Here is a 24,780-nt window from a genome sequence, read left to right on the forward strand (position 1 = left end):
AAAGTCATCACTCTCCATAAGTCCATTAGAGAACTAAGGTCACCAACTAACATGACCAACTAACATTAAATCCAGGGGAACAAGTCATTCCAAGGAGAGTCTGAACACAAGAAGAGACTTACCAATAGAAGAGCTTAGGAGGGAGAGACCCAGTGTTGGCCACAACACAAGCAAGTAAGAATTGGCTAAAATTGTTAAAAAAAAAAAAAAAAAAAAAAAAAAAAAAAAAGCCCGAGTATATGCTTGCATTATGAGTTTGGAGAAGCTAGGCACCTTTCAAAGGGGTGTCCCCTTTGAACTCACAAGTTACTTCCTTCGCATGGGCTTTCCCAGAGGCTCATGAGAAAGACAGGGGCAGGGCAATAGACCAGAGAGACCCCCTGGTGGTGGTCCAGGCAGCATGAAGGATGGGAGGAAACAGGCATCAAGCATCACACACTTTCTTGAACTTTCTTTCATAGGAAGCAAAAACTTCAAGACATGGGAAGCAAGATATTAACCACTTTTGCACACTGGCCTCCAAAGAGGTGATCAGTGCTGGGAGGGGTGGTTGGAGGGTGCTGGCACTGAAGCCCTGCTTCCCTTCCTCCTCCCCTCCCTCTGTCCCCCCATGTAGCAAAAGCTTGAAGCTACTGGGAGACAGGAAGCAAAAGCCATGGGGCACAGGCAAGGACACATCAGGATGAGAGAAGTATAAAATAATAGCGCTCGACCCATTATAGAGGGTCAGGAAGCTGTCTTGTGTCTATAGTTCTGGTAGAATTATCTAGGGGTGCCTGGATGGTACAGGTGGTCAAGCATCCAACTCTTGATTTCAGCTCAGGCCGCTGTCTTAGCACCTTTTAGTGAAAAGACTAGACTGTTCTTTTTGCATTCTTATCCAGTGTCACATCGATTGTCCATAAAATGAATGTCTCTTGGGGCACCTGGATGGCTCAGTTGGTTAAGCATCTGACTTTGGCTCAGTCTTGTGGTCTGTGAGTCCAAGCCCCACATCGGGCTCTGCACTGACAGCACAGAGCCTGCTTGGGATTCTGTGTCTCCCTCTCTCTCTGCCCCTCCCCTGCTTGCACATGCTCTTTCTCAAAAATAAACATTAAAACAAATTTTTAAAGCATTATCTCACTGTGAGGAGAAGAGCCGGAAATTTCCACCCAAGATTGAATCTCAGATACCAGGCAGAATTTGGCTGCAAGAGGTAATTTCTATTAACAGATTATTGTTTTTTGGTGGTTTTTTTCCCCCTCCCTTAATGGAACCTGACAAGCTGAACGTAACATTTAAATGCAAGGACGGGGCACCTGGGTGGCTCAGTTGGTTGGGCGTCTGACTTTGGCTCAGGTCATGATCTCGCAGTTTGTGGGTTCAAGCCCCGTGTCGGGCTCTGTGCTGACAGCTCAGAGCCTGGAGCCTGCTTTGAATTCTGTGTCTCCCTTTCTCTCTCTGCCCCTTCCTTACTCACTCTCTGTCTCTCAAAAATAAATAAACATTGAAAAAAAAATTTTAAAGCAAGGACAAAGGCCAAGAAAAACCAGGAGGGGTTGTTACACAGAGTTTTAGTCACTGTGACAAAGGGAACATGAATACTCCAGTGAAGCAGAAGAGAGACAGAAACAGACTCCCTCACACATGGACTCATCACATGTTGCAGGGTGGGGGGAGCCCACATCAGTGGGGGGAAAGAGTGACTTCTACAGATGGCTGGTTATATATATATAAAAAGAAAGAAATCAGTTCCTACTTCACACGACACACATTGGTTCTAGATAGACTAAACACTTAAAAATGAAAAGCCAAACTAAGACGATTACATGAAAACACAGGAGAGTTGCCAAATAGATCGTGGTGTATTAATGTGAGTGAATTACAGATGCATCAATACCGAGGAATTTAAAAAGCATATCGCTGTATGGAAAAGCATATTGCTGTATGGAAAAGGCAAGTCACAGAAGAATAATACATTTAGCAAAACTAAATAGTATGTTTTGATGCATGGGTACATGTTAAAGCCATAAAGAAAAAAATGTGTCAATGTTCACGCAGAAATCAAGATGATGCTGATCTCTGGGGGACCAGACCTAGTGTTGGGGTGGGGAAGAAAGGAGACCTTCCCAGGGGGATTGCCCAAGGGGTCGAGGGAACCAGCAGGGTGGACAGGTGGAATAGTGGCCTTGTCCCTTCCAAAGGACTCTGGAGGTCTCCATCAGGAGGGCCTCTTCCCCCTTTATTTCACCTGCTTTCTCTCCCCTGAACTCTGGAAGGGCTAGAAACCATAAGCTTCAAGGGAAGAAGATACTAGAAGCTGAAAAATAGTAAGAATGAGCAATACCCCACCTCCCCCAGCTCCCCAGTCCAGGTCAGGCACAAACAGGGGCTGGGAAACAAATTTAAAATGGGTAAGAATTTGACCTCTCCTAAAACACTGGACAAGAAGAGAGTCACGTGATTCTTAGACTGACTTAGACATTTTTAGACCAAGGAAATATTCACCTGCCCTCGAAGAGAAAAGCTATGGGACTTGCCTGATATTCATCTAGAGATAGAACGGAGGGAAGTCTACGGAAGGGCTTGAAGGACAGTAGGAGGAAAATTAAAGGTGGTCTCTCCAGCTTATTCAGTGAGCAAATTTCACATCTATCTATCCAGTTACTCACATAATTAGAAGCCTTCAATGCCTCTCCTTCACCTGGAATGACATCTAACCCCCCAACCCCATCCCCGCGGGACTCAGAAGGCCCCACCCAACCCCTGGCTCCACGGTCTTGAATGACTTTTCTTTTCCTTTCACAACACTGAAGTCACTCTGGTTTTCCTTTGGTTTCTCAAACACACACCATGTTCCCATTGGCCTGGGGGCCTTCTACGTGTTGTCCTCTCAGTCTGGAAACTTCCCCCCACCCCTCTCTTCATCCGCATTCTTCTGTTCCCATCATAAGCATCACCGCCCCCGAGCAACCTTCCAACATCCTCCAATAAGGGCTCAACCCTCAGGAAAACACTCTCTTGATGGCCCATGCTCTTCTGCTGTCAATGACGTGAGTTCAAGATGTGCGTGGGCTCGAGTGTCGTCTTCACTGCTCTATGGTATCCAGAGTGCCTTGCACATAGTAGGTTTTAAGCAATTGTTTGTGGGAAAATGAATGAAGGAGTCACCCTGCTCCAGCCCCTGAATACCTAGAATCTGCCTTGACCGATTGCTAACTTTGGAACCTTGGATCCCAAATCCTTGACCAGTCCAGCTGAAGTTTGGCTCTCTTCTAGTTCTCTGATCCTGGCTCTTTTCTCCCATTTCCTGTCTTGGAGATGCCCATTCCCTCGTTTCCGCACCAGTAGAGCAAAGGTAGAATCTGACCCCAGAATGTGCTGTTCTGATTTTTAAATACAGGCACCCTCACTTTTCCAGAGTTCACCTTGCGCCGCTCCACTTTTAGGAAAGACCAGCATTAGCCCTTGTTTTCCCTAACTGAAAGAAATCGCAAGAGGATGCCCACTTCCACGAGAAGAGGCAAAAAGTGAAAACAGAATCCAGCTTTGGTTTTGCAGTGAGCTGAGCCCTCATAGGGCCAGTGCACATCCCCAGCAGCAAGAAGGTCCCGCCGAACTCCTCCCCCTCGAACCGCACGCAGCATTCTCTGCACCAAGATGCCAGAGGGTTGACCTGTGTGAGCAGCTGTGGTTTATCTCCATTCATTTTGTGCATCCGTTAGCAAGATATGTCGTAAGGCATCAGAAAAAGCCTAACGGAGGTTATTTTTGGGGTCTGGGAATGCTCAGAAATTTTTCCATAAAAATTAAGGGTAATTGCGTCTTTACGCCAGTTTGGCTTCCAAAAAGTTTCACAGGAACACTCTACTTTTGGATAGTGAGGGGAAACTTGTATTTGGATCCTTAAGAGGATCATACGCTTTTTTAAATTATTAGGATGTAAAACACTAATATTAACATTGAGATTATATTAATCATATGTCAGTCTTTTAAAAAGTGATTCTGTATGTTTTCTACAAGGACATGCCTATGTAAAGTAAGTGGTGGGCAGCTGGGTGGCTCAGCTGGTTAAGCGTCCGACTTCAGCTCAGGTCATGATCTCGCAGTCCACGAGTTTGAGCCCCGTGTCGGGCTCTGTGCTGACAGCTCGGAGCCTGGAGCCTGCTTCGGATTCTGTGTCTCTCTCTCCTCTCTGCCCCTCCCCTGCTCATGCTCTTGCACTCTCTTTCTCTCTAAACACACACACATGCACACACACACACACACACACATTAAAAAAAAAAAAAGACTAAGTGGCTTGGAAATGTCACACACACAAAATCCCAGGTACTTTTCTTAGACACAGAAAGTTCAACCATCCTTGTGTGGGATGGGGGACTGCTACCAGCATTTGTTCCATCCTATCCAATTTCAGTCTTTACCTCCATCTCTGTACGAGCTGCCCCACGGCACATGAAGTTGTTGGCTACGCGACAAGGTGCAAACCGATATCCCGATACAAATATAGTAAACAGATTTCAATCTGGTGGAGACACCTGTTTGGAGTAGGGTGAGTTTCTTCTGGTCATCTGAAATTGTTCCCTTTCTGGTTGTTAGATTTTGGGGGTTGTAAAATTCATAGTGGTCTTCAAAGACGGTTTTTAGCCCTAAAGGTAGCTTTAAAGGTCCTGGGCTCTTGCTGTTATCTTAGAAGTAAGCGTGGCTAAGAATACCACATACCCTGCCGTGCGGTATTTTGTGCAAGATGACCTTCGCTTTGCTAGATGTGTTTGTCCTTAGTACATGTGACAAATGCCATGTAAGTGAGCAGTATAGACAAACAGTATCCAGTGTAGCCCAGGACATCTTTGATCACTCAAAGACGAAATCTTTGACTGAAGGTGCTGACGTGATCAATTCTGTGTTTCTGAATTTGGGGCATCAGTCAAGCCACCTTGGAAGCTACCAACGTATGTGGGCTTCTGAGGTATCGGAAAAAGATATACTCTATCTGGTACAGCTAAGAACACGACTCAAAAAAGGCGGCTCAGAATTTAGCGTTTAGAAACCAGTGTGAAATCTAAATACATGTGAGGCAAATCAGTCCCTACCTGGAGTGTATCACTTTTCCCAAGTGGATGTTGCTGAATTTCTTGGTGTATCTACTTTCCTGAGGTTCGTTTGTGGGGACGTACGCAAAAAAAACCACTTCTTTTAAAGTGATAAACTGTGGCGCGAGTGCAGTTTCGAAGCCCATGTCAGGAGGCTGGAGTAGGAAAAAAAAACAGTGCATCTAAACTACTTTATACTTCAATTAGGGCAAAATGCAAATATGAGATTTGTTTCCAGTTCAGGTCAAAACAGGACCGTTTTTGTTCATCAGTAGGAGTAATATTTCAACATGTTCTGTTTGAATATCCACGCGTGTGTGAGGGATAATATCTTCTCCTGGTGCGGAGGCAAATTCTGGGGAGTAAGATTCAGTATGGGATTCCTGTGACCTTGGCAGGAGCTGGAGTGGAAGAATGTACCAAGGCATGTCTTCCATTGTGTGCGAGGGGTCTGGAGGGGCAGATTTTGGAGCTCGGTTCTTCCTGGAGTTGTTTTTTGTTTTTGTTTTGTTTTTTTTTTTTTTTACAGGAAGGGGCTGTGGCATACAGCTCCTCACTTGAAAGCCGCTGCTCCCACCGCTGCATGCCAGTGACCCCACGGCTGACCCCACAACCCCCCCCCGCTCCTGGGCTATAGCCTTTCTCATTTCTTCTGTTTCACAAGCCTTTCCCTATAGTCCACGCCAGCACCACTGCCCCAATTTCTGACCGGTAGTGTCTTTCCAACACACTCTACTCTGATCCTGATTCTGTCCAGCTTGGGGAACTTTGAGGACCATCCCGAAGGGGGTGTTGTGGTTTGACCTCTTTGTTATGACATGGGGAGTGGGGGTGGTAGGTAGTGCAGACTGGTTGGGGGTACGGCCATTCAACAGTGCCTCCAAGACCCATTTTCTGTCATGTCTTGTCCCCCTAGTGTCTTAAACTTGGGAACCCACTGAAGAGGGGAGAGAGTGGGAAACAGACGCCAGGAGACTAGACATGAGACAGAATCAGTGTCTTAAGGGCTCTCGAAAGGCTGAGAGTGCTTTAGAGTTCCAAACACCACGGGGTGCCTGGGTGGCTCAGTCAGTTAAGCATCTGACTTTGGCTCAGGTCATCTTGAAGTTTGCGAGTTCAAGCCCTACATCAGGTTCTGTCCTGATGGCTCGGAGCCTGGAGCCTGCTTCACATTCTGTGTCGCCCTCTCTCTCTGTCTTCCCCTTCCCAACTCTCTCTCTCAAAAAAACAAATAAAGATTAAAAACAATTTTAGAATTCCTAATGCCATTCTAGCCTGGGAGTGACAAGACCACCCTATGAAAAGTGTGTACAAGTTCAATGAAAGGCAACACGCGGGGCCTGGGACCTACTGTCTGGGTAGATGTCAGTGGTGTGTGTGATTTGGGGTAGATTATTCAGCCTTGCTCTGCCTCATTTTTCTCATCAGTAAAATGAGGATAAGTAGCTGTTACAAAGATTTAAGAGAGCAGAGCAGTGCTCGGGACATAGAGCCACGAAAAAGCCAGTGGTGATTTTTATCCCGGGAGGAGGCACGCACAGCTTGTCTGGGGGAGAGAGGTGAGTTAAAAAAAAAAAAAAAACCCTATTTATTGGCTTTTGATTTTAAGAATGTAAACTTTCACATAAGAGAACTAAGACATTTCCTATAAATTGTGAAGTTAGTGAAAAACTGTGGAATCTGCTTTTTTGGCAAGTTCCACCCTCCCCTCATGTCATTTGATTTGTGTCTATGCAGAGCCCACACGGCAGACTGGTAACTGCACAGAAAGTCATATGGCGGCATTTTACAGTCACAGGGAAGTTCCCGCCACCCTCTTTAGGAATATCTCGGACAGGGAAAGCAAAGACAACAACCTTTCGGCCCCAGTCTTGGCCTGGTAGTTTGCAGTGATCTGTTGAAACTAGAGTCGGCCTTTATTCCATTTCCTTTAGGCCGAAGGGAAGGTTTTGTTAAGCCCCAGTGAACACAAAAACCTTGTTCTTTGCTGATACACTCAGGAAAGTTCATTTCGTGACCGTGTGCCCAGTGATGAGTTCTTAGGCACATGCACCATCACAAGTGGCACATTATACATTAAAATTATTAGAACAACTCTTTGCACTGTCCCCTGTGAGGAAGTCCTATATTAGCATCAGAAAAGGAAAAAAAAATGAAGGGGCAGGGTTAATACGAAAGAGGAAAGGTAAACCACTGGGAAAAATGGAACTCATATTTCTTGCGAGGTAGAAAACCAAACCTATCGTGACCCTGGGTTGGAAGTAATAGGTCTAAGTAATAAGCTTACAATATCTGGTCATGTTGCTCTGAAGATAGTCTGGGTGGAGGTAAATCTATATAACCCTGAAAGGGACTGGGAAGAAGGTTTTGGAGATGTTCTCTGCTATCTGGAGGCTTTTCCTGTAGTCAAACAGAGCAAAGTGCATTAATACGAGTTTGTCCCAAGGAAAATACCTTCCTGTTTTCCCACAATTCTGTGTGTGGAATGTGGTATATGTATTCTTAAAGCAAGGTGAACAGTTTCAATGCATTATATCACTAACCTGTCCAAAAATACCTTTAGAATTTCCAAAGGCTGCAAATGACCCACCAGCTTCAAAATGGTCTGGAGTCAGTTTATGTATGAAACCCATGTGGTCATAGTATAATGTGAAGATATCGTCATTAATAGATCCGATTTTACTATATCTTCTTAATCCTACGAGGAAAGAAACAGAAGTCTCTTGATGTCGATATAATACAACTAGAGACGTTTTAATACCATACCTTGTAAAAAACAAACAAACAAAAAAAAACCCCAAAAAACTAAAAAACCCTTCACTTAAACTAAGGGGTGGAAGTAAGGCTTTGAGACTCCACAATTAGTAAAATACATGTTGGTCTTGGTTAAGTCCCTCAAAAGTCCTTTCGGGGCTCCATTTCACTACAGAACCTGTTCCCTGAAGTAGGTGAAGGCCAGAGTGAGGGTCACAGGAGAGATCTGGAGAAAGAGAAGTGAGCTCCCCCTGGTGGTTCCTCTTCCTGATGCCAAGAGAATTCTCTGCAGAGACCCCGGAGTCATTAGCTATCCTACGATGAATAGGTTGAACCAAATTTGGTGTCCTGTGTTTCTCTCGTGCCTTTAGAGAAACATGATGGGCAGTCCTGGCAGTAATCTGGTAGTAGCAAAGCATTCACCTAACCGAACGGACACTGGTCCAGAGAGAGAGAGAGAGAGAGAGAGAGAGAGAGAGAGAGAGATGCCTCCCACAATCCCTGAATGTTGGCGTGCCCCAGGGCTCAATTTTTAGATCTCTTCTCTATCTCTGGAGATCGTATCCAGTTTTAGGATTTTAAATCCTTTTTTTTTTTTTAAGTAGGCTTCACACCCAGCACACAGCCCGACATGGGGCGTGGAACTTGAGATCAAGACCTGAGCTGAGAGCAAGAGTGGGACACTTAATTGACCGAGCCACCCAGGTGCCACTAAATCCATCTTTATGCAGATGATTCCCAAATGTAAACCTCTCATCCCATTCTCTTCCTTGAACTCCAGATTTGTATATCTGGCCGCCTACTGACCGTTCCAGATCCATGGCGGTCAGGCATCTCAAACCAAACTCATCCCAGACAGGACTCCCAACCCCCAGGCAAACTCCTCCACCCTCAGCCTTCCTCCTCTCCATAACACCAACTGCAGTTTTCTTTTTGCTCAACCCAAAACCGTGGTGTCATTCTTTCTTTCTTTTTTTTGTTTTAACGTGTATTTATTATTGAGAGACACAGAGAGACAGAGTGTGAGCAGGGGAGGGGCAGAGAGAGAGGGAGACACAGAATCCGAAGCAGGCTCCAGGCTCTGGGCTGTCAGCACAGAGCCCGATGTGGGGCTTGAACTCACGAACTGCAAGATCAACACCTGAGCCGAAGTCGGATGCTTAATCAACTGAGCCACCCAGGCACCTCCCGTGGTGTCATTCTTAATTCTCCCCTTCCTCTCACAGCCTGTATCGAGGCCATCAGCAAATCCTACTGACTCTAGCCTCAAGATGCATATACAAGCCAACCTTTTCTCGCCAATTCCACCTCTGTCGCCCCGCACAAGTGGATATGATATGGGGAGAGGTTTACTGTGAGGAATTAGCTCATACAATTTTGGAGGCTGAGAACTGCTGTGATCAGCTGTAAGCTACAGAAGCAAGGGCCTGAGAACCAGGGGATCAGATGGCATAACTCCCAGTCAGAGGACAAAGAAATGAGGACTGAAAGCCAGAAAGGCCCCTGGTTTAAGTCCTAGGCCAAGGACAGAAGGCTTACGTCCCAGTTCACAGGCAGGCAGGAAGCAAAGGAGGGGATTCCATTTTCCTTCACCCTTTCGTTCCACTCAGGCCTCCAAGGGATTGCATGAGGCCCACCCACCCACACTGGGTAGGACAGTCTGCTTTATATGCTGGTTCAAATGCTAATCTCCTCGAGAAACACCCTCACAGTCACATTCAGACATAGTTTAATCTGGGCACTCCTTGGGGTGCCTGGGTGGTTTAGTTGGTTAAGTGTCTGACTTCAGCTCAGGTCATGACCTCACAGTTGGGGAGTTCAAGTCCCGCTTCAGGCTCTGTGCTGACAGCTCAGAGCCTGGAGCCTGCTTTGGATGCTGTGTCTCCTCTTGGTCGCTGTCTCTCTGTCTCTCTGTCTCTCTCAAAAATAAAGAATTTTTTTTTTTAATTTTTTTTTTTTTCAACGTTTATTTATTTTTGGGACAGAGAGAGACAGAGCATGAACGGGGGAGGGGCAGAGAGAGAGGGAGACACAGAATCGGAAACAGGCTCCAGGCTCCGAGCCATCAGCCCAGAGCCTGACGCGGGGCTCGAACTCACGGACCGCGAGATCGTGACCTGGCTGAAGTCGGACGCTTAACCGACTGCGCCACCCAGGCGCCCCAAAAATAAAGAATTTAAAAAATAATTAAAAAAAATATGGGCACCCCTTAGCCCAGTCAAGTTGACACAAAATTAAATATTACAGTTGCTAAGGTTCACTAGGCCATATTTCATCTATAAACATAAGATACACTTTCTTCACATTTTAACATTTTGATTGGGATCACTTTCATAATTGCTGTGTCTTACAATCATTTCCCACCAGGTGGCACTCAAAGTACAGTGGTCATTTGGCCACACAGGCACGTACTTTGTGCCAGCTTTTTATATTGCCCATCGCTTCAAGTTTCCTGAAACACTGGTATAATATTGTTGAATTTTACTGATGCTTAAGATGCCTTCGATAATATTACATTATAATTTGGCACTGAAACAAAATTGTTACGGGCGCAGTAAGAGAAGAAAACAAAGCAGGGTATATACTTATCAGTAAGCGACACTAGAAGAATCACCACAATGTCACATTTTCTCGTATGACACCAAGTGTTTCATAGAACCTAAGAAAGAAAGAATCCGGGGCGCCTGGGTGGCTCAGTCGGTTAAGCCTCCGACTTTGGCTCAGGTCATGACCTCGCGGTCCATGCGTTTGAGCCCCGCATCCGGTGCTGGAGCGTGGAACCTGCTTCGGATTCTGTGTCTCCCTCTCTGCCCCTCCCCGACTTGGACTCTGTCTCTGTCTCTCTCAAAAATAAGTAAACATTAAAGAAATTCTTTAAAAAAAAAAGGAAGGAAGAATCTCACAGGAGATGACATTACATTATCTTTCGCTAGTGAAATACCACTCAAAACGATTACCCTATCACAAACCAAGTAAGGCAATAATGTCACAGTAATCCAAGCATCACTCAGGAACACTGTTAAAACAGGGTGTTAAGGTTTAATTGGAAGTTTTTCTTTGTGGTAACAGAACAAAGTCATCTTATGATCAATGAACCCCAGCTTTGACTCAACATAGGTTTTACAACATTCTTCTGTTGGCTTTGCATGTGAATTAATGGTGAAGTTAGTTGGCTCCAAATTCTTAGGTAATATTATTTTTCTCTGAAAGTTCTGTAGAAGAATATGTGCCTTTCATCGTGGCAGCAGAAAAAAATCCAAGGCTGACTTGATTTTTCTGTGCCTTTAAAGTTGATTTACATTTTCTATTTCAAATAATTCAGAAGTGTTTTGCTTTCAGTTAAAAAAATCTTATTGTCACTTTTGGTTTCCTGTATTGTTTTCTATTTTCAGTATTTATTCATTCACCCATCTGTCCACTCGTATCGGAGGGGACGTGCCAGGAACTGTAGATATAGAGAAACAGAGACACCGCCTCTGCTCTTCACTGGAAATTCCTACAACTTTGTTTCTCAAGCATCTGTATTTATCATTTTAGATTCTTTCCACTGATTTTTTTTTATTCCATGTAGACATGTTTATTTTTTTATTTTATTTATTTATTTATTTATTTATTTATTTTTTAAAATTTACATCCAAATGAGTTAGCATCTAGTGCAACAATGATTTCAGGAGTAGATTCCTTAGTGCCCCTTCCCCATTTAGCCCATCCCTCCTCCCACAACCCCTCCAGTAACCCTCAGTTTGTTCTCCATATTTTTGAGTCTTTTCTGGTTTGTCCCCCTCCCTGTTTTTATAGTATTTTTGTTTCCTTTCCCTTATGTGCATCTGTTTTGTCTCTTAAAGTCCTCATGTGAGTGAGGTCATATGATTTTTGTCTTTCTCTGACTAATTTCACTTATCATAATACCCTCCAGTTCCATCCACGTAGTTGCAAATGGCAAGACTTCTTTCTCTTTGATCGCCGAGCAATACTCCGTTGTATATATACCACATCTTTTTTATCCATTCATCCATCGATGGACATTTGGGCTCTTTCCATACTTTGGCTATTGTCGATAGTGCTGCTATAAACATGGGGGTGCCTGTGTCCCTTCGAAACAGCACACCTGTATCCCGTGGATAAATGCCTAGTAGTGCAATCGCTGGGTCGTAGGGTAGTTCTATTTTTAGTTTTTTGAGGAACCTCCATACTGTTTTCCAGAGTGGCTGCACCAGCTTGCATTCCCAAGACATGTTTCTTTAGTTTCTATCTATACTTTGTCATAGTTCATCATTTATATTGACAATTTAGTTCCATTTTCTTAGGTGTTATTTTTACTGCTTGCAAAGTAATCTTATTTAGCCTATTTCAATTTTTATTTCATAATATGCGCTGTTGGTTCTCTGTTTGCCTTTTCCTCCAGACCCATCCTTAGACTTCCTCTTCCCTGTTTGCTACACTGGAAGGCTGACCTCTACAAACTGCAATACTTGTGCTCTGTTTCCAGAAGGCTTCTGATTGGGTTTGGCACTAGCAGGAGAGAAGAACAAGGGAAGGAGAGAAAAGTCTAGGTAGTTTTTCCCTGCCTTTCTCCCTACTTTAGTGATACAGTTCTGGCAGTAGCTTTGAGCCTCCAACACTATTCCTCTTATAGGACAGCCCCTCTTCCATCCCAGCTTTGACTGGGCTTGGGTGATGCTATTACCTATCTACTATCTATCTGTCTATCTATCATCTATTTATTTGCATTACCTCTGTTTTAAAATGTTTATTTATTTAAATGTTTTTTTTTCAACGTTTATTTATTTTTGGGACAGAGAGAGACAGAGCATGAACGGGGGAGGGGCAGAGAGAGAGGGAGACACAGATCGGAAACAGGCTCCAGGCTCTGAGCCATCAGCCCAGAGCCCGATGTGGGGCTCGAACTCACGGACCGCGAGATCGTGACCTGGCCAAAGTTGGATGCTTAACCAACTGCGCCACCCAGGGGCCCCAAAATGTTTATTTATTTAAATGTTTATTTATTTTTGAGAGAGAGAGAAATAGCGTGAGTGGGGGAGGGGCAGAGAGAGTGGGAGACACAGAATCTGAAGCAGGCTCCAGGCTCTGAGCTGTCAGCGTGTAGCCTGACATGGGGCTCAAACTCACCAGCTGTGAGATCATGACCTGAGTTGAAGTCGGATGCTTCACCGACTGAGCCATCCAGGTGCCCCAAAATGTTTGTTTATTTTGAGAGACAGAGGGAGAGAGAGAGCGAGTGTGCACACACACACGCAGGTCGGGGAGGGGCAGAGAGAGAGGGAGAGAGAGAATCCCAAGCAGGTTCCCTGGTGTCAGTGCAGAGCCCATTGTGGGGCTCAATCTTATGACCTGAGTTGAAATCAAGAGTCGGATGCTTAACAGGCGCCCCTATTTGCATTGCCTCTTAAATCTGAGGACTGTAATGGTTTTCTCCCATTGCTAGTCTCTGGGTACTTCAGTGTCATTGTTGGTTCCTTTAGCTCTGTCCACTGCTCTGAAAATCGTCTCCTTATAAAGGCTCTTCAGGTGAAACACTCGAGTGGAATTATATTTGCTGCCAGGACTAGAAGTGGCACAGTATTTTTACTAGAAATGTCCATGGAAAATAGAATATCCAGACTGGATTCTGGGACGGAGTCGCTCACATATTCAAGGAATGCACAGATGACCTCTATGCCTGGTGGTTATCATGACGCTGGCAATCCACAGCAAGCAAGGGCATCACAGTTACTCAAAGTATTACTGTAGTGGCAGGGGATGGCGTGTCTGTGGACAGCTGCACTTTAAATGATCAAATGCGGTTGCTGTACCTAACAACGATGACAACTACAAAGATTTTTTCAAAGATTTTCACAAAGACGGTAGGGTGGTACGACTTTATGGATATACCAAAGAGCTTACAAACAACAACGACAACTCATGACCTTGAGTATTCAGCTCAAGGCCATAGTAGAAAACCTGACAGCTTTATGGGGAGAAAAGAACCTCACTTCCTACCGCACATGAAAACAGAAATGTCACGTAGACCTATACAACCAACCTAGGACAATCTGCTAGAAGGAAACAGGGAAAGGATCTTCATAACTTTGGGATAGGCAAAGATTTCTCAAACAGGATATAAGAACAAGTACTTGCCATACAAGAAAAGATGGATAAGCTGAACTTAAAATTTTTTTTCATGTTTATTTTATTTTTGAGAGAGACAGAGCATGAGTGGGGGAAGGACAGACAGAGAGGGAGACACAGAATCCGAAGTGGGCTCCAGGCTCCGAGCTGTCACCACAGAGCCTGACATGGGGCTCGAACTTATGAACCGTGAGATCATGACCTGTGCCACAGTTGGATGCTTAACTGACTGAGCCACCCCGGCACCCCGATAAGCTGAACTTTTAAAAACCAATAATTTTGCCCCTCACAGGACACCATAAAGAGAACAGAGGGGCGCCTGGGTGGCTCAGTTGGTTAAGCGTCCGACTTCGGCTCAGGTCACGATCTCGCAGTTCGTGGGTTTGAGCCCCGTGTCGGACTCTGTGCTGACAGCTCAGAGCCTGGAGCCTGCTTCGGATTCTGTGTCTCCCCCGCTCCTGCTCTGTCTCAAAAATAAATAAACATTAAAAAAATACAAAATAAAATAAGAAAAAAGAGAAGAGAAAAGACAAGCCATTGGTTGGAAAAAGATGTTTGTAAGTCATATTTCTAAAAGAGGACTCATGTCCATAATGCATTAAAAATTCAGAGCAATCAATCAAAAAGGTCATTCCAATAAAACTAGATTACAAAGAGGCTTCAGATAACTTATCAAAAATATATAAAAATTCGTCAATGAACATACAAAAATGTGCTAAACATTATTACTCATGCAAAGCAAATCTTCAGCAGATATGGTTACATACTGATCACAATGGCTTCCTATTTAAAAGACTAACAACCTGAGTGCTGGAGAAGAGGAGGAGCAACGAGAATTCCTCCATGTTGCTCATGGGATAATAGATTGATGCAATTACTTTGGAGAAACGTTGATAGTACTTAACATTTTTTTCCACAAAAAGCCAAATAAACATACACTTTACGGTGCAGCAATTCTATTCCTAGGTATATGCCAAACAGAAATGAAAGCTCTGTCTAGAAAAAGACTAATACAAAAATGTTCATGGCTTCTCTATTTATAATCAACACCCAATGGAAACAATTCAAATACCTACTAGAAGTGGAAGAGATATGGTATTCAGACGGTGGAAGACTACACAGCGGTGAAAAAGAACAAATTGCTGCATCAGTGTGGAGGAATATCACGGTCATAATTTTGACTGAGAAAAAAATATATATGCATAATTGTATTTATGTGAAGTTCAAAATCAGATAAAACTAATCTATGGTATTAGAAGTCAGAATAATGGCATCACTTAAAGGTATACTGATGGGAAAGTAGCATGAGGGAGCTTTCTGGAATACTGGAAGTATTCCACATCTCACTCTACTTTCCAACCCCTCCTAATATTACTCATAGCTATTTTCGTTTATTTCATAATCCTGTGATGGCTGATCATTAGATTCTGAAATGCTATGTCACAACTGCTGTCTCAACGAATATAGCAGCAAATACACCAAGAAGATGAACCTGATACCAAAAGAAATTGAATAAAAGTTTAAAAATGAGCTGGAAAAAAATTGGGATATAGAATACATAAACGCAGTGGTGCAGTCCTGGAGAAACAGAATCAGAATTCTGTGGTCTCTCCTCATCGTTGAGTAAGGAAGAACCAATAAGGAGATTCTATGATGGTGACACTGAATTCTGGTGGTGTGCATTGAGGACACAATACTGAGGTCGAAGAAACCTTGCTTTTTGAAGTTATAGCAGAAAGCTTCAGAAGGCTTATTGCTTAACATCGTATCAGAGACCAGAAGAAACTGGTTGGAAACTAAACAGTAAAGAATGCTGACTTGTTAAAAACAAACAACAACAATGAATCCAGCCTCACTCTTATCTTGGGAATAATCAATGTTTTTCTCACTGTGGTTAGACCTGATCAGTTATCTCTAAGTTTAGCCCCAATTCCAAATTTACCCAATAATCTACAGAAGTGCCACTGGAGCACTGTTTGGGAAGACTGTATTTCTGAAGGCAAATCTCCTTGCCTATGAAGTTATTGATTGAATTCAGTTTTATTTTTTATTCAATGGATAGCTTCATCGTCTTATGAACACCTAACAAAATGGACCAAGACGTATGTATGAAAACTATAATCCCCTTTAAAGAAAACATGGGAGTAAATCTTTATGACCTCGGATTAGGCAATGGTTGTTTCCTTAGAGATGACACCTAAAGTGCAAACAACAAAAGGAAAAATAGACGAATTGAACTTCATCAAAATTAAAAATGTTTGTGAATCAAAAGTCACCATCAACAAGTCAAAAAGATAACCCAGAATGAGAGAAAATGCATCCAAATCATGTATCTGTTAAGGGACAAATATCCAAAATATATAAAGTTCTCTTACAACTCAACAATAAAAAGACAATTAACCCAACTTTAAGATGGGTAAAGGATTTGATCAGACATTTCTCCAAAGACGTACAAATGGCCACCAAAAACATGGAAAGCTTCTCTTACAACTCAACAATAAAAAGACAATTAACCCAACTTTAAGATGGGTAAAGGATTTGATCAGACATTTCTCCAAAGACGTACAAATGGCCACCAAAAACATGGAAAGCTGCTTAACATCATTAGTCATTAGTGAAACGCAAATCAAAACCACAATGAGATACATTTTCTCACTCAAGTAATTAAAATAAAGCAGACAATAAATAATAAGTGTTGGTGTGGGTGTGGAAAAATAAATCTCACGCGTTGCTGGTGGGAATGTGCAACAGTACAGAGTTTGGTATCTCCTCAAACTGTAAACACAGAGTTACCATATGACCCAGCTGTTAGACTCCTACACACGTACCCAAGGGAACTGAAAGCATGTTTCTACACAAAAATTTGAACATAAGTGTTCATAAAAGCATGATTCATAAGAGCTAAAAAGTGTTTAAACATCAAATGTCCATCAACTCAAATGTCTTAATAAACAAAATGTGCCATATCCATAAAATTGAATATTATTCGATCATAAAGAGGAATAAAGTACTAATAACCTGCTAGAACATGAGTAAAAACCTCAAGACATGGGGGTGCCTGTGTGGTTCGGTTGACTGCCCAGCTCCGGCTCAGGTCAGGATCTCTAGGTTTGTAAGTTCGAGCCCCACATCAGTCTTGCTTCTGTCAGCGCAGAGCCTGCTCTGGATCCTCTGTCTTCCCTCTCTCTGCCCCTCCCTCGCTTGTGTGCGCGCTCTCTCATTCAAAAATAAACAAATATTAAAAAAAAAAAGACCGAAGACAAGAGAAATAAGCCAGTCACAAAAAGACAAAAAGTGTATGATTCCACTTATCTGAGGTCCCTAGAGTAGTCAAATTCACAGGGACAAAGGTAGTGGCCTGAGGCTCGAGGGAAGGAAAAATGGGGAGTTATTGTTTAGTGGGTACAGGATTTTAGTTCGGGAAGATGGAAGAGATCTGGCGGGAGATGGACGGTGTTGATGGTGCCCAACATGAATGTACTTGATGTCAGTTCATTGATGAACATGGCTCATTTAACACGGTTAAAATGCTAAATTTTGTGCTAGGTATATTTTGCCACAAAAATAAGTAACAAAAACAAAACCACCAGCAACAATCAAAATAGGGAAAAGAACGATATGTCAAAACATACAAAAGAAAGTGCTAAGGGAAGAAAGAAAATTCTGATGTAACATGTCACACCACTCTACACCCAGCCCTTTTAGGTAATACTGAGAGAAGGAAGATAAACCAACAAAATCCTGAGGACTCTCAGGAATATTCTCCTAACAAGAGAGAAGTTGACAATGGATAAGATTGTTCTCAAAGGAAAAAATCAAACCCTCTTGAGTGTAGCCAGGTTTACCACCTTCCAAGGCACTGTCCTAGCAGAACAAGTTCAAGTACTACCTTGATGAGGTGAAGCAAACACGTTTCAAGAATAACTCACCTATATTATATTAGAGCAAATAGAAGATCTGACCGGTGCTACACACTTTTGTGATGAATTAGAGAGAAATAAAGGAGGATCGGAGATAGAAGGAGGAGAAGACATAGTGAGGGAAAAGGGGAAAAGAGGGAGCTGGGGAAGAGCAGAGGGGAAGAGGAATGAAAACGTGGAGAAGGAAGGTACTATAGCATTTAAAAGATATAAAGAATCCAGTTGAGACGAAGCCTGTCTCAAGATAAGGTAAAATATCCCCCATATTTTGCATCAAAAGACCTTAATAAGTTAATAGATTCAACAAAAAAAGATCTCAAAGACCTAGTAATTGAATAACAAAATAAAATGAGAATGCAGATCATAGAGATGTAGACTTGAACAGAGAACCATGTTCCTTTATCATTCTAGGCTCCAAGACTGGTTAACAAAATTCAACTGATTTTGGAAAAGATTGGGCATCTGTCCATAACTGTTTCTTTTGCTGCACAATAAACTGAGAGGAGCTATGTGAGCTTGGTCAACAAAATCACAAAATTAAAGTAGATTGAGAGTCATATACCATTTATACAATGCCACCTCTTACAAATCATGTGATTTTAGTTGCATCAATTTGAAAAAGTAGGCTAACATTACCTACGTCAGCTGGGACGCTGTGGATGTTAAACGCTAAGCATTTGTGCTAAGCACAAATGTAGCTCAGTAAGTGGGAGTATATTATTGTCTATTGAGAAAGTAAAACATCACAGAAATTATAAATGAGAGCTTAGCATGATGTTCCAGGGTCCCCCTCTTTAGGGCTGTTCATAGGGTCCTACTTTAGTAGATCCTAAAACTCTATCACCCCCTGGAGGATTCTGGGAAGACTGTAGAGTAGGAAGTCCCAGGAATCTGTCTGCCGACAACAATTGCACTGGCAGAGTATATCTGATGTAATTACTTTGGAATTCTGGAGTCTATTGAAGGCTTGCAACTTCCGGAGTAAGGCTTGGATGGTAAATTATGGTTAATGTCAGCCTTTGGCAGTATTTACCCATCCTCTACTCAAGCCACCTGGCAGGCAGCTGTGCACATATTCCTGGGGCAGTTTATAGGAGCCAGGGTGGGCTCAGGGTGGGATAGATCTCTGTCCTCCAAATATTGGGATCTGTGTTCCAATCTTTTCATGATAAAAACACTTAGACTAGGAATAAAAGATTATCTCAATATAATAAAAGCCATTTATGAGAAATCCACAGTGAGCATTATACTCAATAGTGAAAGACTGAAAGCTCTTCTTCTAAGATCAGGAATGAGACAAGAATGTCTGCTTTTACCACTTCTATTCAACACAGTACTAGAAGTTCTAGCCAGAACAATTAGGCCAGGAAAAAAAAAAAATACAAAGCATCTAAATCACAAAGGAAGAAGTAAAATGATCTCTGTTCACAGTGATATGATCCTATATGTTGAACCCCCAACAATTCTACAAAAAAAAGTTATAATAAACAAATTCAGCAAAGTAGCACAATATAAAATCAATAAACAAATTCAGCAAAGTAGCACAACATAAAATCAATACACAAAAATCAGCTGTATTTCAATATACTAACAATGAATAATCAGAAAAGGGAATTAGGGAAAAAATTCCATTTATAATTTCATAAAAAAAGAATAAAATCCTTAGGAATTAACATAACCAAGGAGACTAAGGGCAACCCACAGAATGGGAAAAAATGTTTGCAAATGTTTCATAAGGGATTAATATCCAGAATATATGGAGAACTTCTACAACTCAGCAATAAAAAACAAGTAATCTGATTAATAAATTGGCAAAGGACTTTAATAGAAATTTCTCCCAAGAAGATACATAAATGGCCAATAAGAACAAGAAAAGATGATCAATCATTAGGAAAATGCAAATCAAAACTATGAGATACTACCTTACACCCATTAGAATGACCACTATCAACAACAACAGAAAATAACAAGTGTTGACAAGGATGCAGAGGAATTAGAACTCTTTTATGCTGGCAGTGGGAATGTAAAATGGCATAGCTACTATGGAAAAGAGAATTGCAATTTCTCAAAAACTTAAAAATAGAATTACCATATGATTCAGCAAGTCCACTTCTGGGCGGACACCCAAAAGAATTGAAAGCAGGGTTTCAAAGAGATATTTGTATACCTATGCTCATAGCAGTGCTATTCAAAATAGCTAAAACATGGAAGCAACACAAAGGTCCCTTGATGGAATGAATAGATAGGCAAAATGTGGTATATACATACAGTGGAATGTTCTTTAGTCTGACAAATGAAGAAAATTCTGACACCTGCTATGACACGGATGAATCTTGAAGACATTATACTAAGTGAAATAAGCCAGTCACAAAAGGGCAAACACTGGAAGATTCCACTTATATGAGGGGCCTAGAGTAGTCAAAATCATAGACACAGAAAGCAGAATGGGAGTTGCTGGGCTGGGGGCAGGGGGAAATTAGGATTTATTTTTTAAGGGATACAGAGTGTTAGTTTTATAAGATGGAAAGAGTTCTCGAGATGGATGGCGCTGATGGCAGATCGTTTTGAATGTACTTAATATCATCAAACTGTATACTTTAAAAATGAGCAACACGGCCAACTTCATGTTACGTGTATTTTGCCACAATAAAAATATTTTTAAAAAATCCATCACCCCTAACAGGTTTGAGACCTTAAGATTAGTTGATTAAAATGGCAGAATTTTTTCACGTATCTTCTAATCCCTGACTCACATGTAGTGCTTACGCCAATTAAAGTGAATTCCTCACCTGCTTTCGTCAAGTAAACATTTCCACTTTGGGAAACAAAAGTAATATCTGAAGTATAAAAACTATGGTAAGTGTTCTTTATGATATCATCATGAAAGTCCGCTAAAAATTCGAAAGTGTTGCCGCCGTCGATCGAAAACCATACCTAAGGAAATAAAAAGATAAGAGCTCACTAAAGAGGCTGCCATCTGACCGTCAGCATTCGCCTATCAGCCTTATCTTCCTAGGTAAGCAGAGTCCTACAGCATGGCCTTCCCACGTTCCCACACATCCATCGCACGCATGCATGCACGCACATACGTACAGACTCCTTACCCACTTCATCAACGCTCTGGTTCTTTCCTAGGGCCTGGATGACAGTGTATGTGGCCGAGTCACAGGTCTACGCAGTGTGCGTGGTGAATGTGTAAGAGAATGAAGGTATCCCGTCATCTCCCAAGTGGGGTCCCTTTGATTCTAAAAGGATGAAATGTTGGGTGTACTTGGATAGGAAGGAGCGAGCTCACCTCATACTGACACGAGACTTTCATGTTCCAGGCATCCAGCCGATCTGGATGTGAACATGTTTTGTGTGGAAGAGGCCCCAGACACTTGCAAGAGTGTGTCCTGGGACCTTGGTAAATCCTCACGTATACTCCACCATAGCACGTGAGTGTCTCTATCCCCTCATCTTTCAGTTACGGGTTGCTTGAAGATAAATCAGATCCTGTATTGGATGAATCCTGCCTGCTACCTTTTTTAATAGCCTAAGTCTTATTCACATGAAGATTTCAGGTTTTTAAAGTTCTTTTTAAAAATGAATTTTAATGGCAAGTTATATCTGAAAATAGGCTTTTCTTAAATTTAACATGTTGTAAATGCAGCTGAAGTCTCTTTGACCACCGTCCAAATAATTTTCCTTTTATACCTTATCTTAGATAATTGTGGTCTCCTCTATCCCTTCCCAGACTCCTCTCTTTTTTTCTTAGTTAATATAGCTAAGGGTTGATCAATTTTGTTGGCCTTTCAACTTTCAAAGAACCAACTCTTCGTTTTGTTGATTTTTCCTATTAGTTTTGTATTCTCTATTGCCTTTATCTCTGTTCTAATTTTTATTATTTCCTTCCATCTACTAACTTTGGGTTTGATTTGTTCTTTTTTATAGTTCCCTAAGGTGTAAAGTCAGGTTGTTGATTTGAGATTTTTCTTCCTTATTAATGTGTGTGTTTGTAGCTATAATCTTTCCTGTTAGTATTGCTATTGGGGCGTCCCATAAATTTGGTGTGTTTTGTTTTCATTTTCATTTTAACATTTTTAAAGATGTTTTTATTTATTTTTGAGAGAGAGAGTTCTAGTGAGAGAGAGGCAGAGAGAGAGAGAGAGAGAGAGAGAGAGACAGAATCTGAAGGAGGCTCCAGGCTCTGAGCTGTCAGCACAGAGCCCGACGTGGGGCTTGAACTCACGAACCAAAAGGTCATGACCTGAGCCGAAGTCGGATGCTTAACCACGACCCAGGCGCTCCTTCATTTTAATTTTCTTAAGCTATTTTCTAATTTGCCTTCTGACGACATCTATGACTCACTGGTTGTTTAAAAACGTGTTGTTTTAATTCCCATATACTTGTGGATTTTCCAGTTTTCTTTCTACTATAGATTTCTGGTTTTGTTCCATTATGATCAGAAAAAAACACTGTATAATTTCAGTCACTTTAAATGTGTTGAGACTTTTTTGTGGCCTTGCTTATGTTCTGTCCTAAAGAATTCTCTGTGTCTTTTGAGAAGCATTTATATTCTGCTGTGGTCAGGTGGAGTCATCTGATTATGTCTGTTAGGTCTAATTGGTCTACAGTGTGGTTCAAGTCTTCTGTGTTATCTTCTGTCTGGTTTTTCTATCCATTATCGAAAGCGGGGTATTGAAGGCTCCTACTGTTACATTGCTGTTTCTCCCTTCAATTCTTTTAAAGTTTGCTTCATTATATTTAGGAGCTCTGATGGCTTGGGGCATAAATATTTATAATTGTTAGATCTTCTTGGTGAATTGAACTTTTATTCTTATATAATGTCCTTCTTTGTCTCTTCCAACACTTTTTGACTAACAGTTTATTTTGTATGGTATTAGAATAGGCAACCTTGCTCTCTTTTGGTAACTATTTGATGGAATATTTTTTTTCAATCCTTTTACCTTCAGGTTATGGGTGTGCTTAGATCTAAAGTGATTTTCTTGTAGACAGAACATGGTTGCATCCTGAGAGTTTTTCTCAATGTTTTTTGTTTTTATAGATTCAGCTTATGTTTGTCTTTTGACTGGGGAATTTAATCCATTTACACCTAAAGTAATTACTGATACGGAAGGACTTACTATTGCCATTTGGTTTATGTTTTTGTGCGTCTTGTAGCTTCTGTTCCTCCTCTTTTCCTCTCTTACTGCTTTCTTTAGCATTTCACTGATTATCTGTAGTGACATTCTTTGATTCCCTTATTTTCTTGTGCATATATCCTATACATTTTTTTCTTTGTGGTAACCATTGCAATAAAACATCTTAAAGTTATAGCATTCTTTTAAATCTGATAAAAACTTAACTTCATTGTGGGCAAAAGCTCCTCTTACATAGCACTGCCTTCCCACTTTATGTCAATGATGTCACAAATTACATCTTTTTATATTATATATTTATTAACATAGGATTATAATTTTAAAAAATGATTTTCTCATTTAAATTCTATACAAGAATTAAAAGTGAATTTATGCACCAAAATTACACTGCAAGTACTAAATTTGTCCATGTTTTTACATTATTGGAAAACTTTTAAATTTTCATGTGACTTCTTGATGTTATCTAGCATCCTCTATTTTCACCTTGAAGGAGGCTCTTCAGTAATTTCTTTCCCTCTTTTCCTTCCTTCCTTCCTTCCTTCCTTCCTTCCTTCCTTCCTTCCTGACAGGTCTAGTTGCAATGAACTCCCTCATCTTTAGTTTACCTGGAAAATCTTAATTTCTCCTTCAATTTTGAATGACAGTTTGCCAAATGTAGTATTCTTGATTGACGTTTTCTCTCAGCACTTTGAATGTATTATCCCACTCACTTCTGGCTTGCAAGGATTCTGCTGAGAAATCCTCTGATGATCTTACGGAAGTTCCAATGTATATAACGAGCCACTTTTTTCTCCTTGCTTTCAAGATTCTTTGTTGACTTTTGACATTTCGATTATGTCTCAGTGTTGGTCTTTTTGGATTTATCCTGATTGGAATTCTTTAAGCTTCTTTAATTTATACATCCATTTCTTTCCTCAGCTTTGGAAAATTCCAGTCATTACTTCTTTAATAAGTTCTTCCTCTCTTTCTTCTCCTTCTGTAATTCCCATAGTGCATAGATAGGTCTGTTTGATAGTCCTTGTGAGTCTCTGAGACTCTTTTCACTTTTCTTCATTCTTTTTTGCTTTTTGCTTCTCTGACTTGATGATTTCAAATAGTAAGTCTAACGTCCACTCTTCTAGTGAGTATTTCAGCTCAGTTATTGTATGTTGCAGCTCTAGAACTTCTGTTTGACCTTTTTTATAGTTCCTATCTATTTTTTATATTCTCCATTAGTTCGTTATTTTCTTTACTTCTTTTAGTTGTCTAGCCGTGCTCACTTCTAGTTCGTTGAACATCTTTATGACAGTTGTTTAAAATTCTTTGTCAGGCAGCTCATAAGTCTGCATTTTTTACGGTCATTTCCTGGGGTTTTATTCTGTTCCTTTGATTGGGCCATGTTTCCCTGTTTCTTTGCATGCCTTGTGATGCTATTGTTTTGAGACTTGGGCATTTGATTACACAACCACTTCTCCCACTGTTTATGGACTGGCTTCATGCAGACCTTTACCAATTAGACCAGCTAGAGGCTCTAGGACTTCTGCAATCTCTTCCAAGGATGTGTTTTCTCTGGCTTGTGCTGTGTTTTCAGTTGTTTCAAGTTGCCTAAGCAGTTTATCCCTCTCCTTCCAGACACCCATAAGCTCTTGCTGCTCCTGGCATGTGCCTGTAGAACTGCGGCTTTAAAGTGCTGCAGAGGTCATATCTGTTTTCAACAGTTTCCGAACAAGGCTGCCAGTTCCATCAGTGCTCTGAGTTAGGTGACACAGATTCCCCAGTCTG

The 24,780-nt window shown here is 41.6% G+C and overlaps 1 protein-coding gene across 4 annotated transcripts in view; it reads right to left on the minus strand.

The window, feature by feature from the left end:
* Positions 1–24,780, minus strand: part of CATSPERB (cation channel sperm associated auxiliary subunit beta) — a 106,230-nt gene that overhangs the window by 32,748 nt on the left and 48,702 nt on the right. For all 4 annotated transcript variants that reach the window (XM_045451896.1, XM_045451894.1, XM_045451897.1 and 1 more), the window contains 3 exons: positions 20,668–20,812; positions 7,619–7,773; positions 5,076–5,230 (listed from right to left, as the gene is read on the minus strand). In XM_045451896.1, coding sequence (XP_045307852.1) covers positions 5,076–5,230; positions 7,619–7,773; positions 20,668–20,812 — 455 coding nt within the window. The remainder of the gene's footprint in view (positions 1–5,075; positions 5,231–7,618; positions 7,774–20,667; positions 20,813–24,780) is intronic.

Source organism: Leopardus geoffroyi, chromosome B3 (genome assembly GCF_018350155.1).
Source record: "Leopardus geoffroyi isolate Oge1 chromosome B3, O.geoffroyi_Oge1_pat1.0, whole genome shotgun sequence".
In the NCBI taxonomy this organism is placed as follows: Eukaryota; Metazoa; Chordata; class Mammalia; order Carnivora; family Felidae; genus Leopardus; species Leopardus geoffroyi.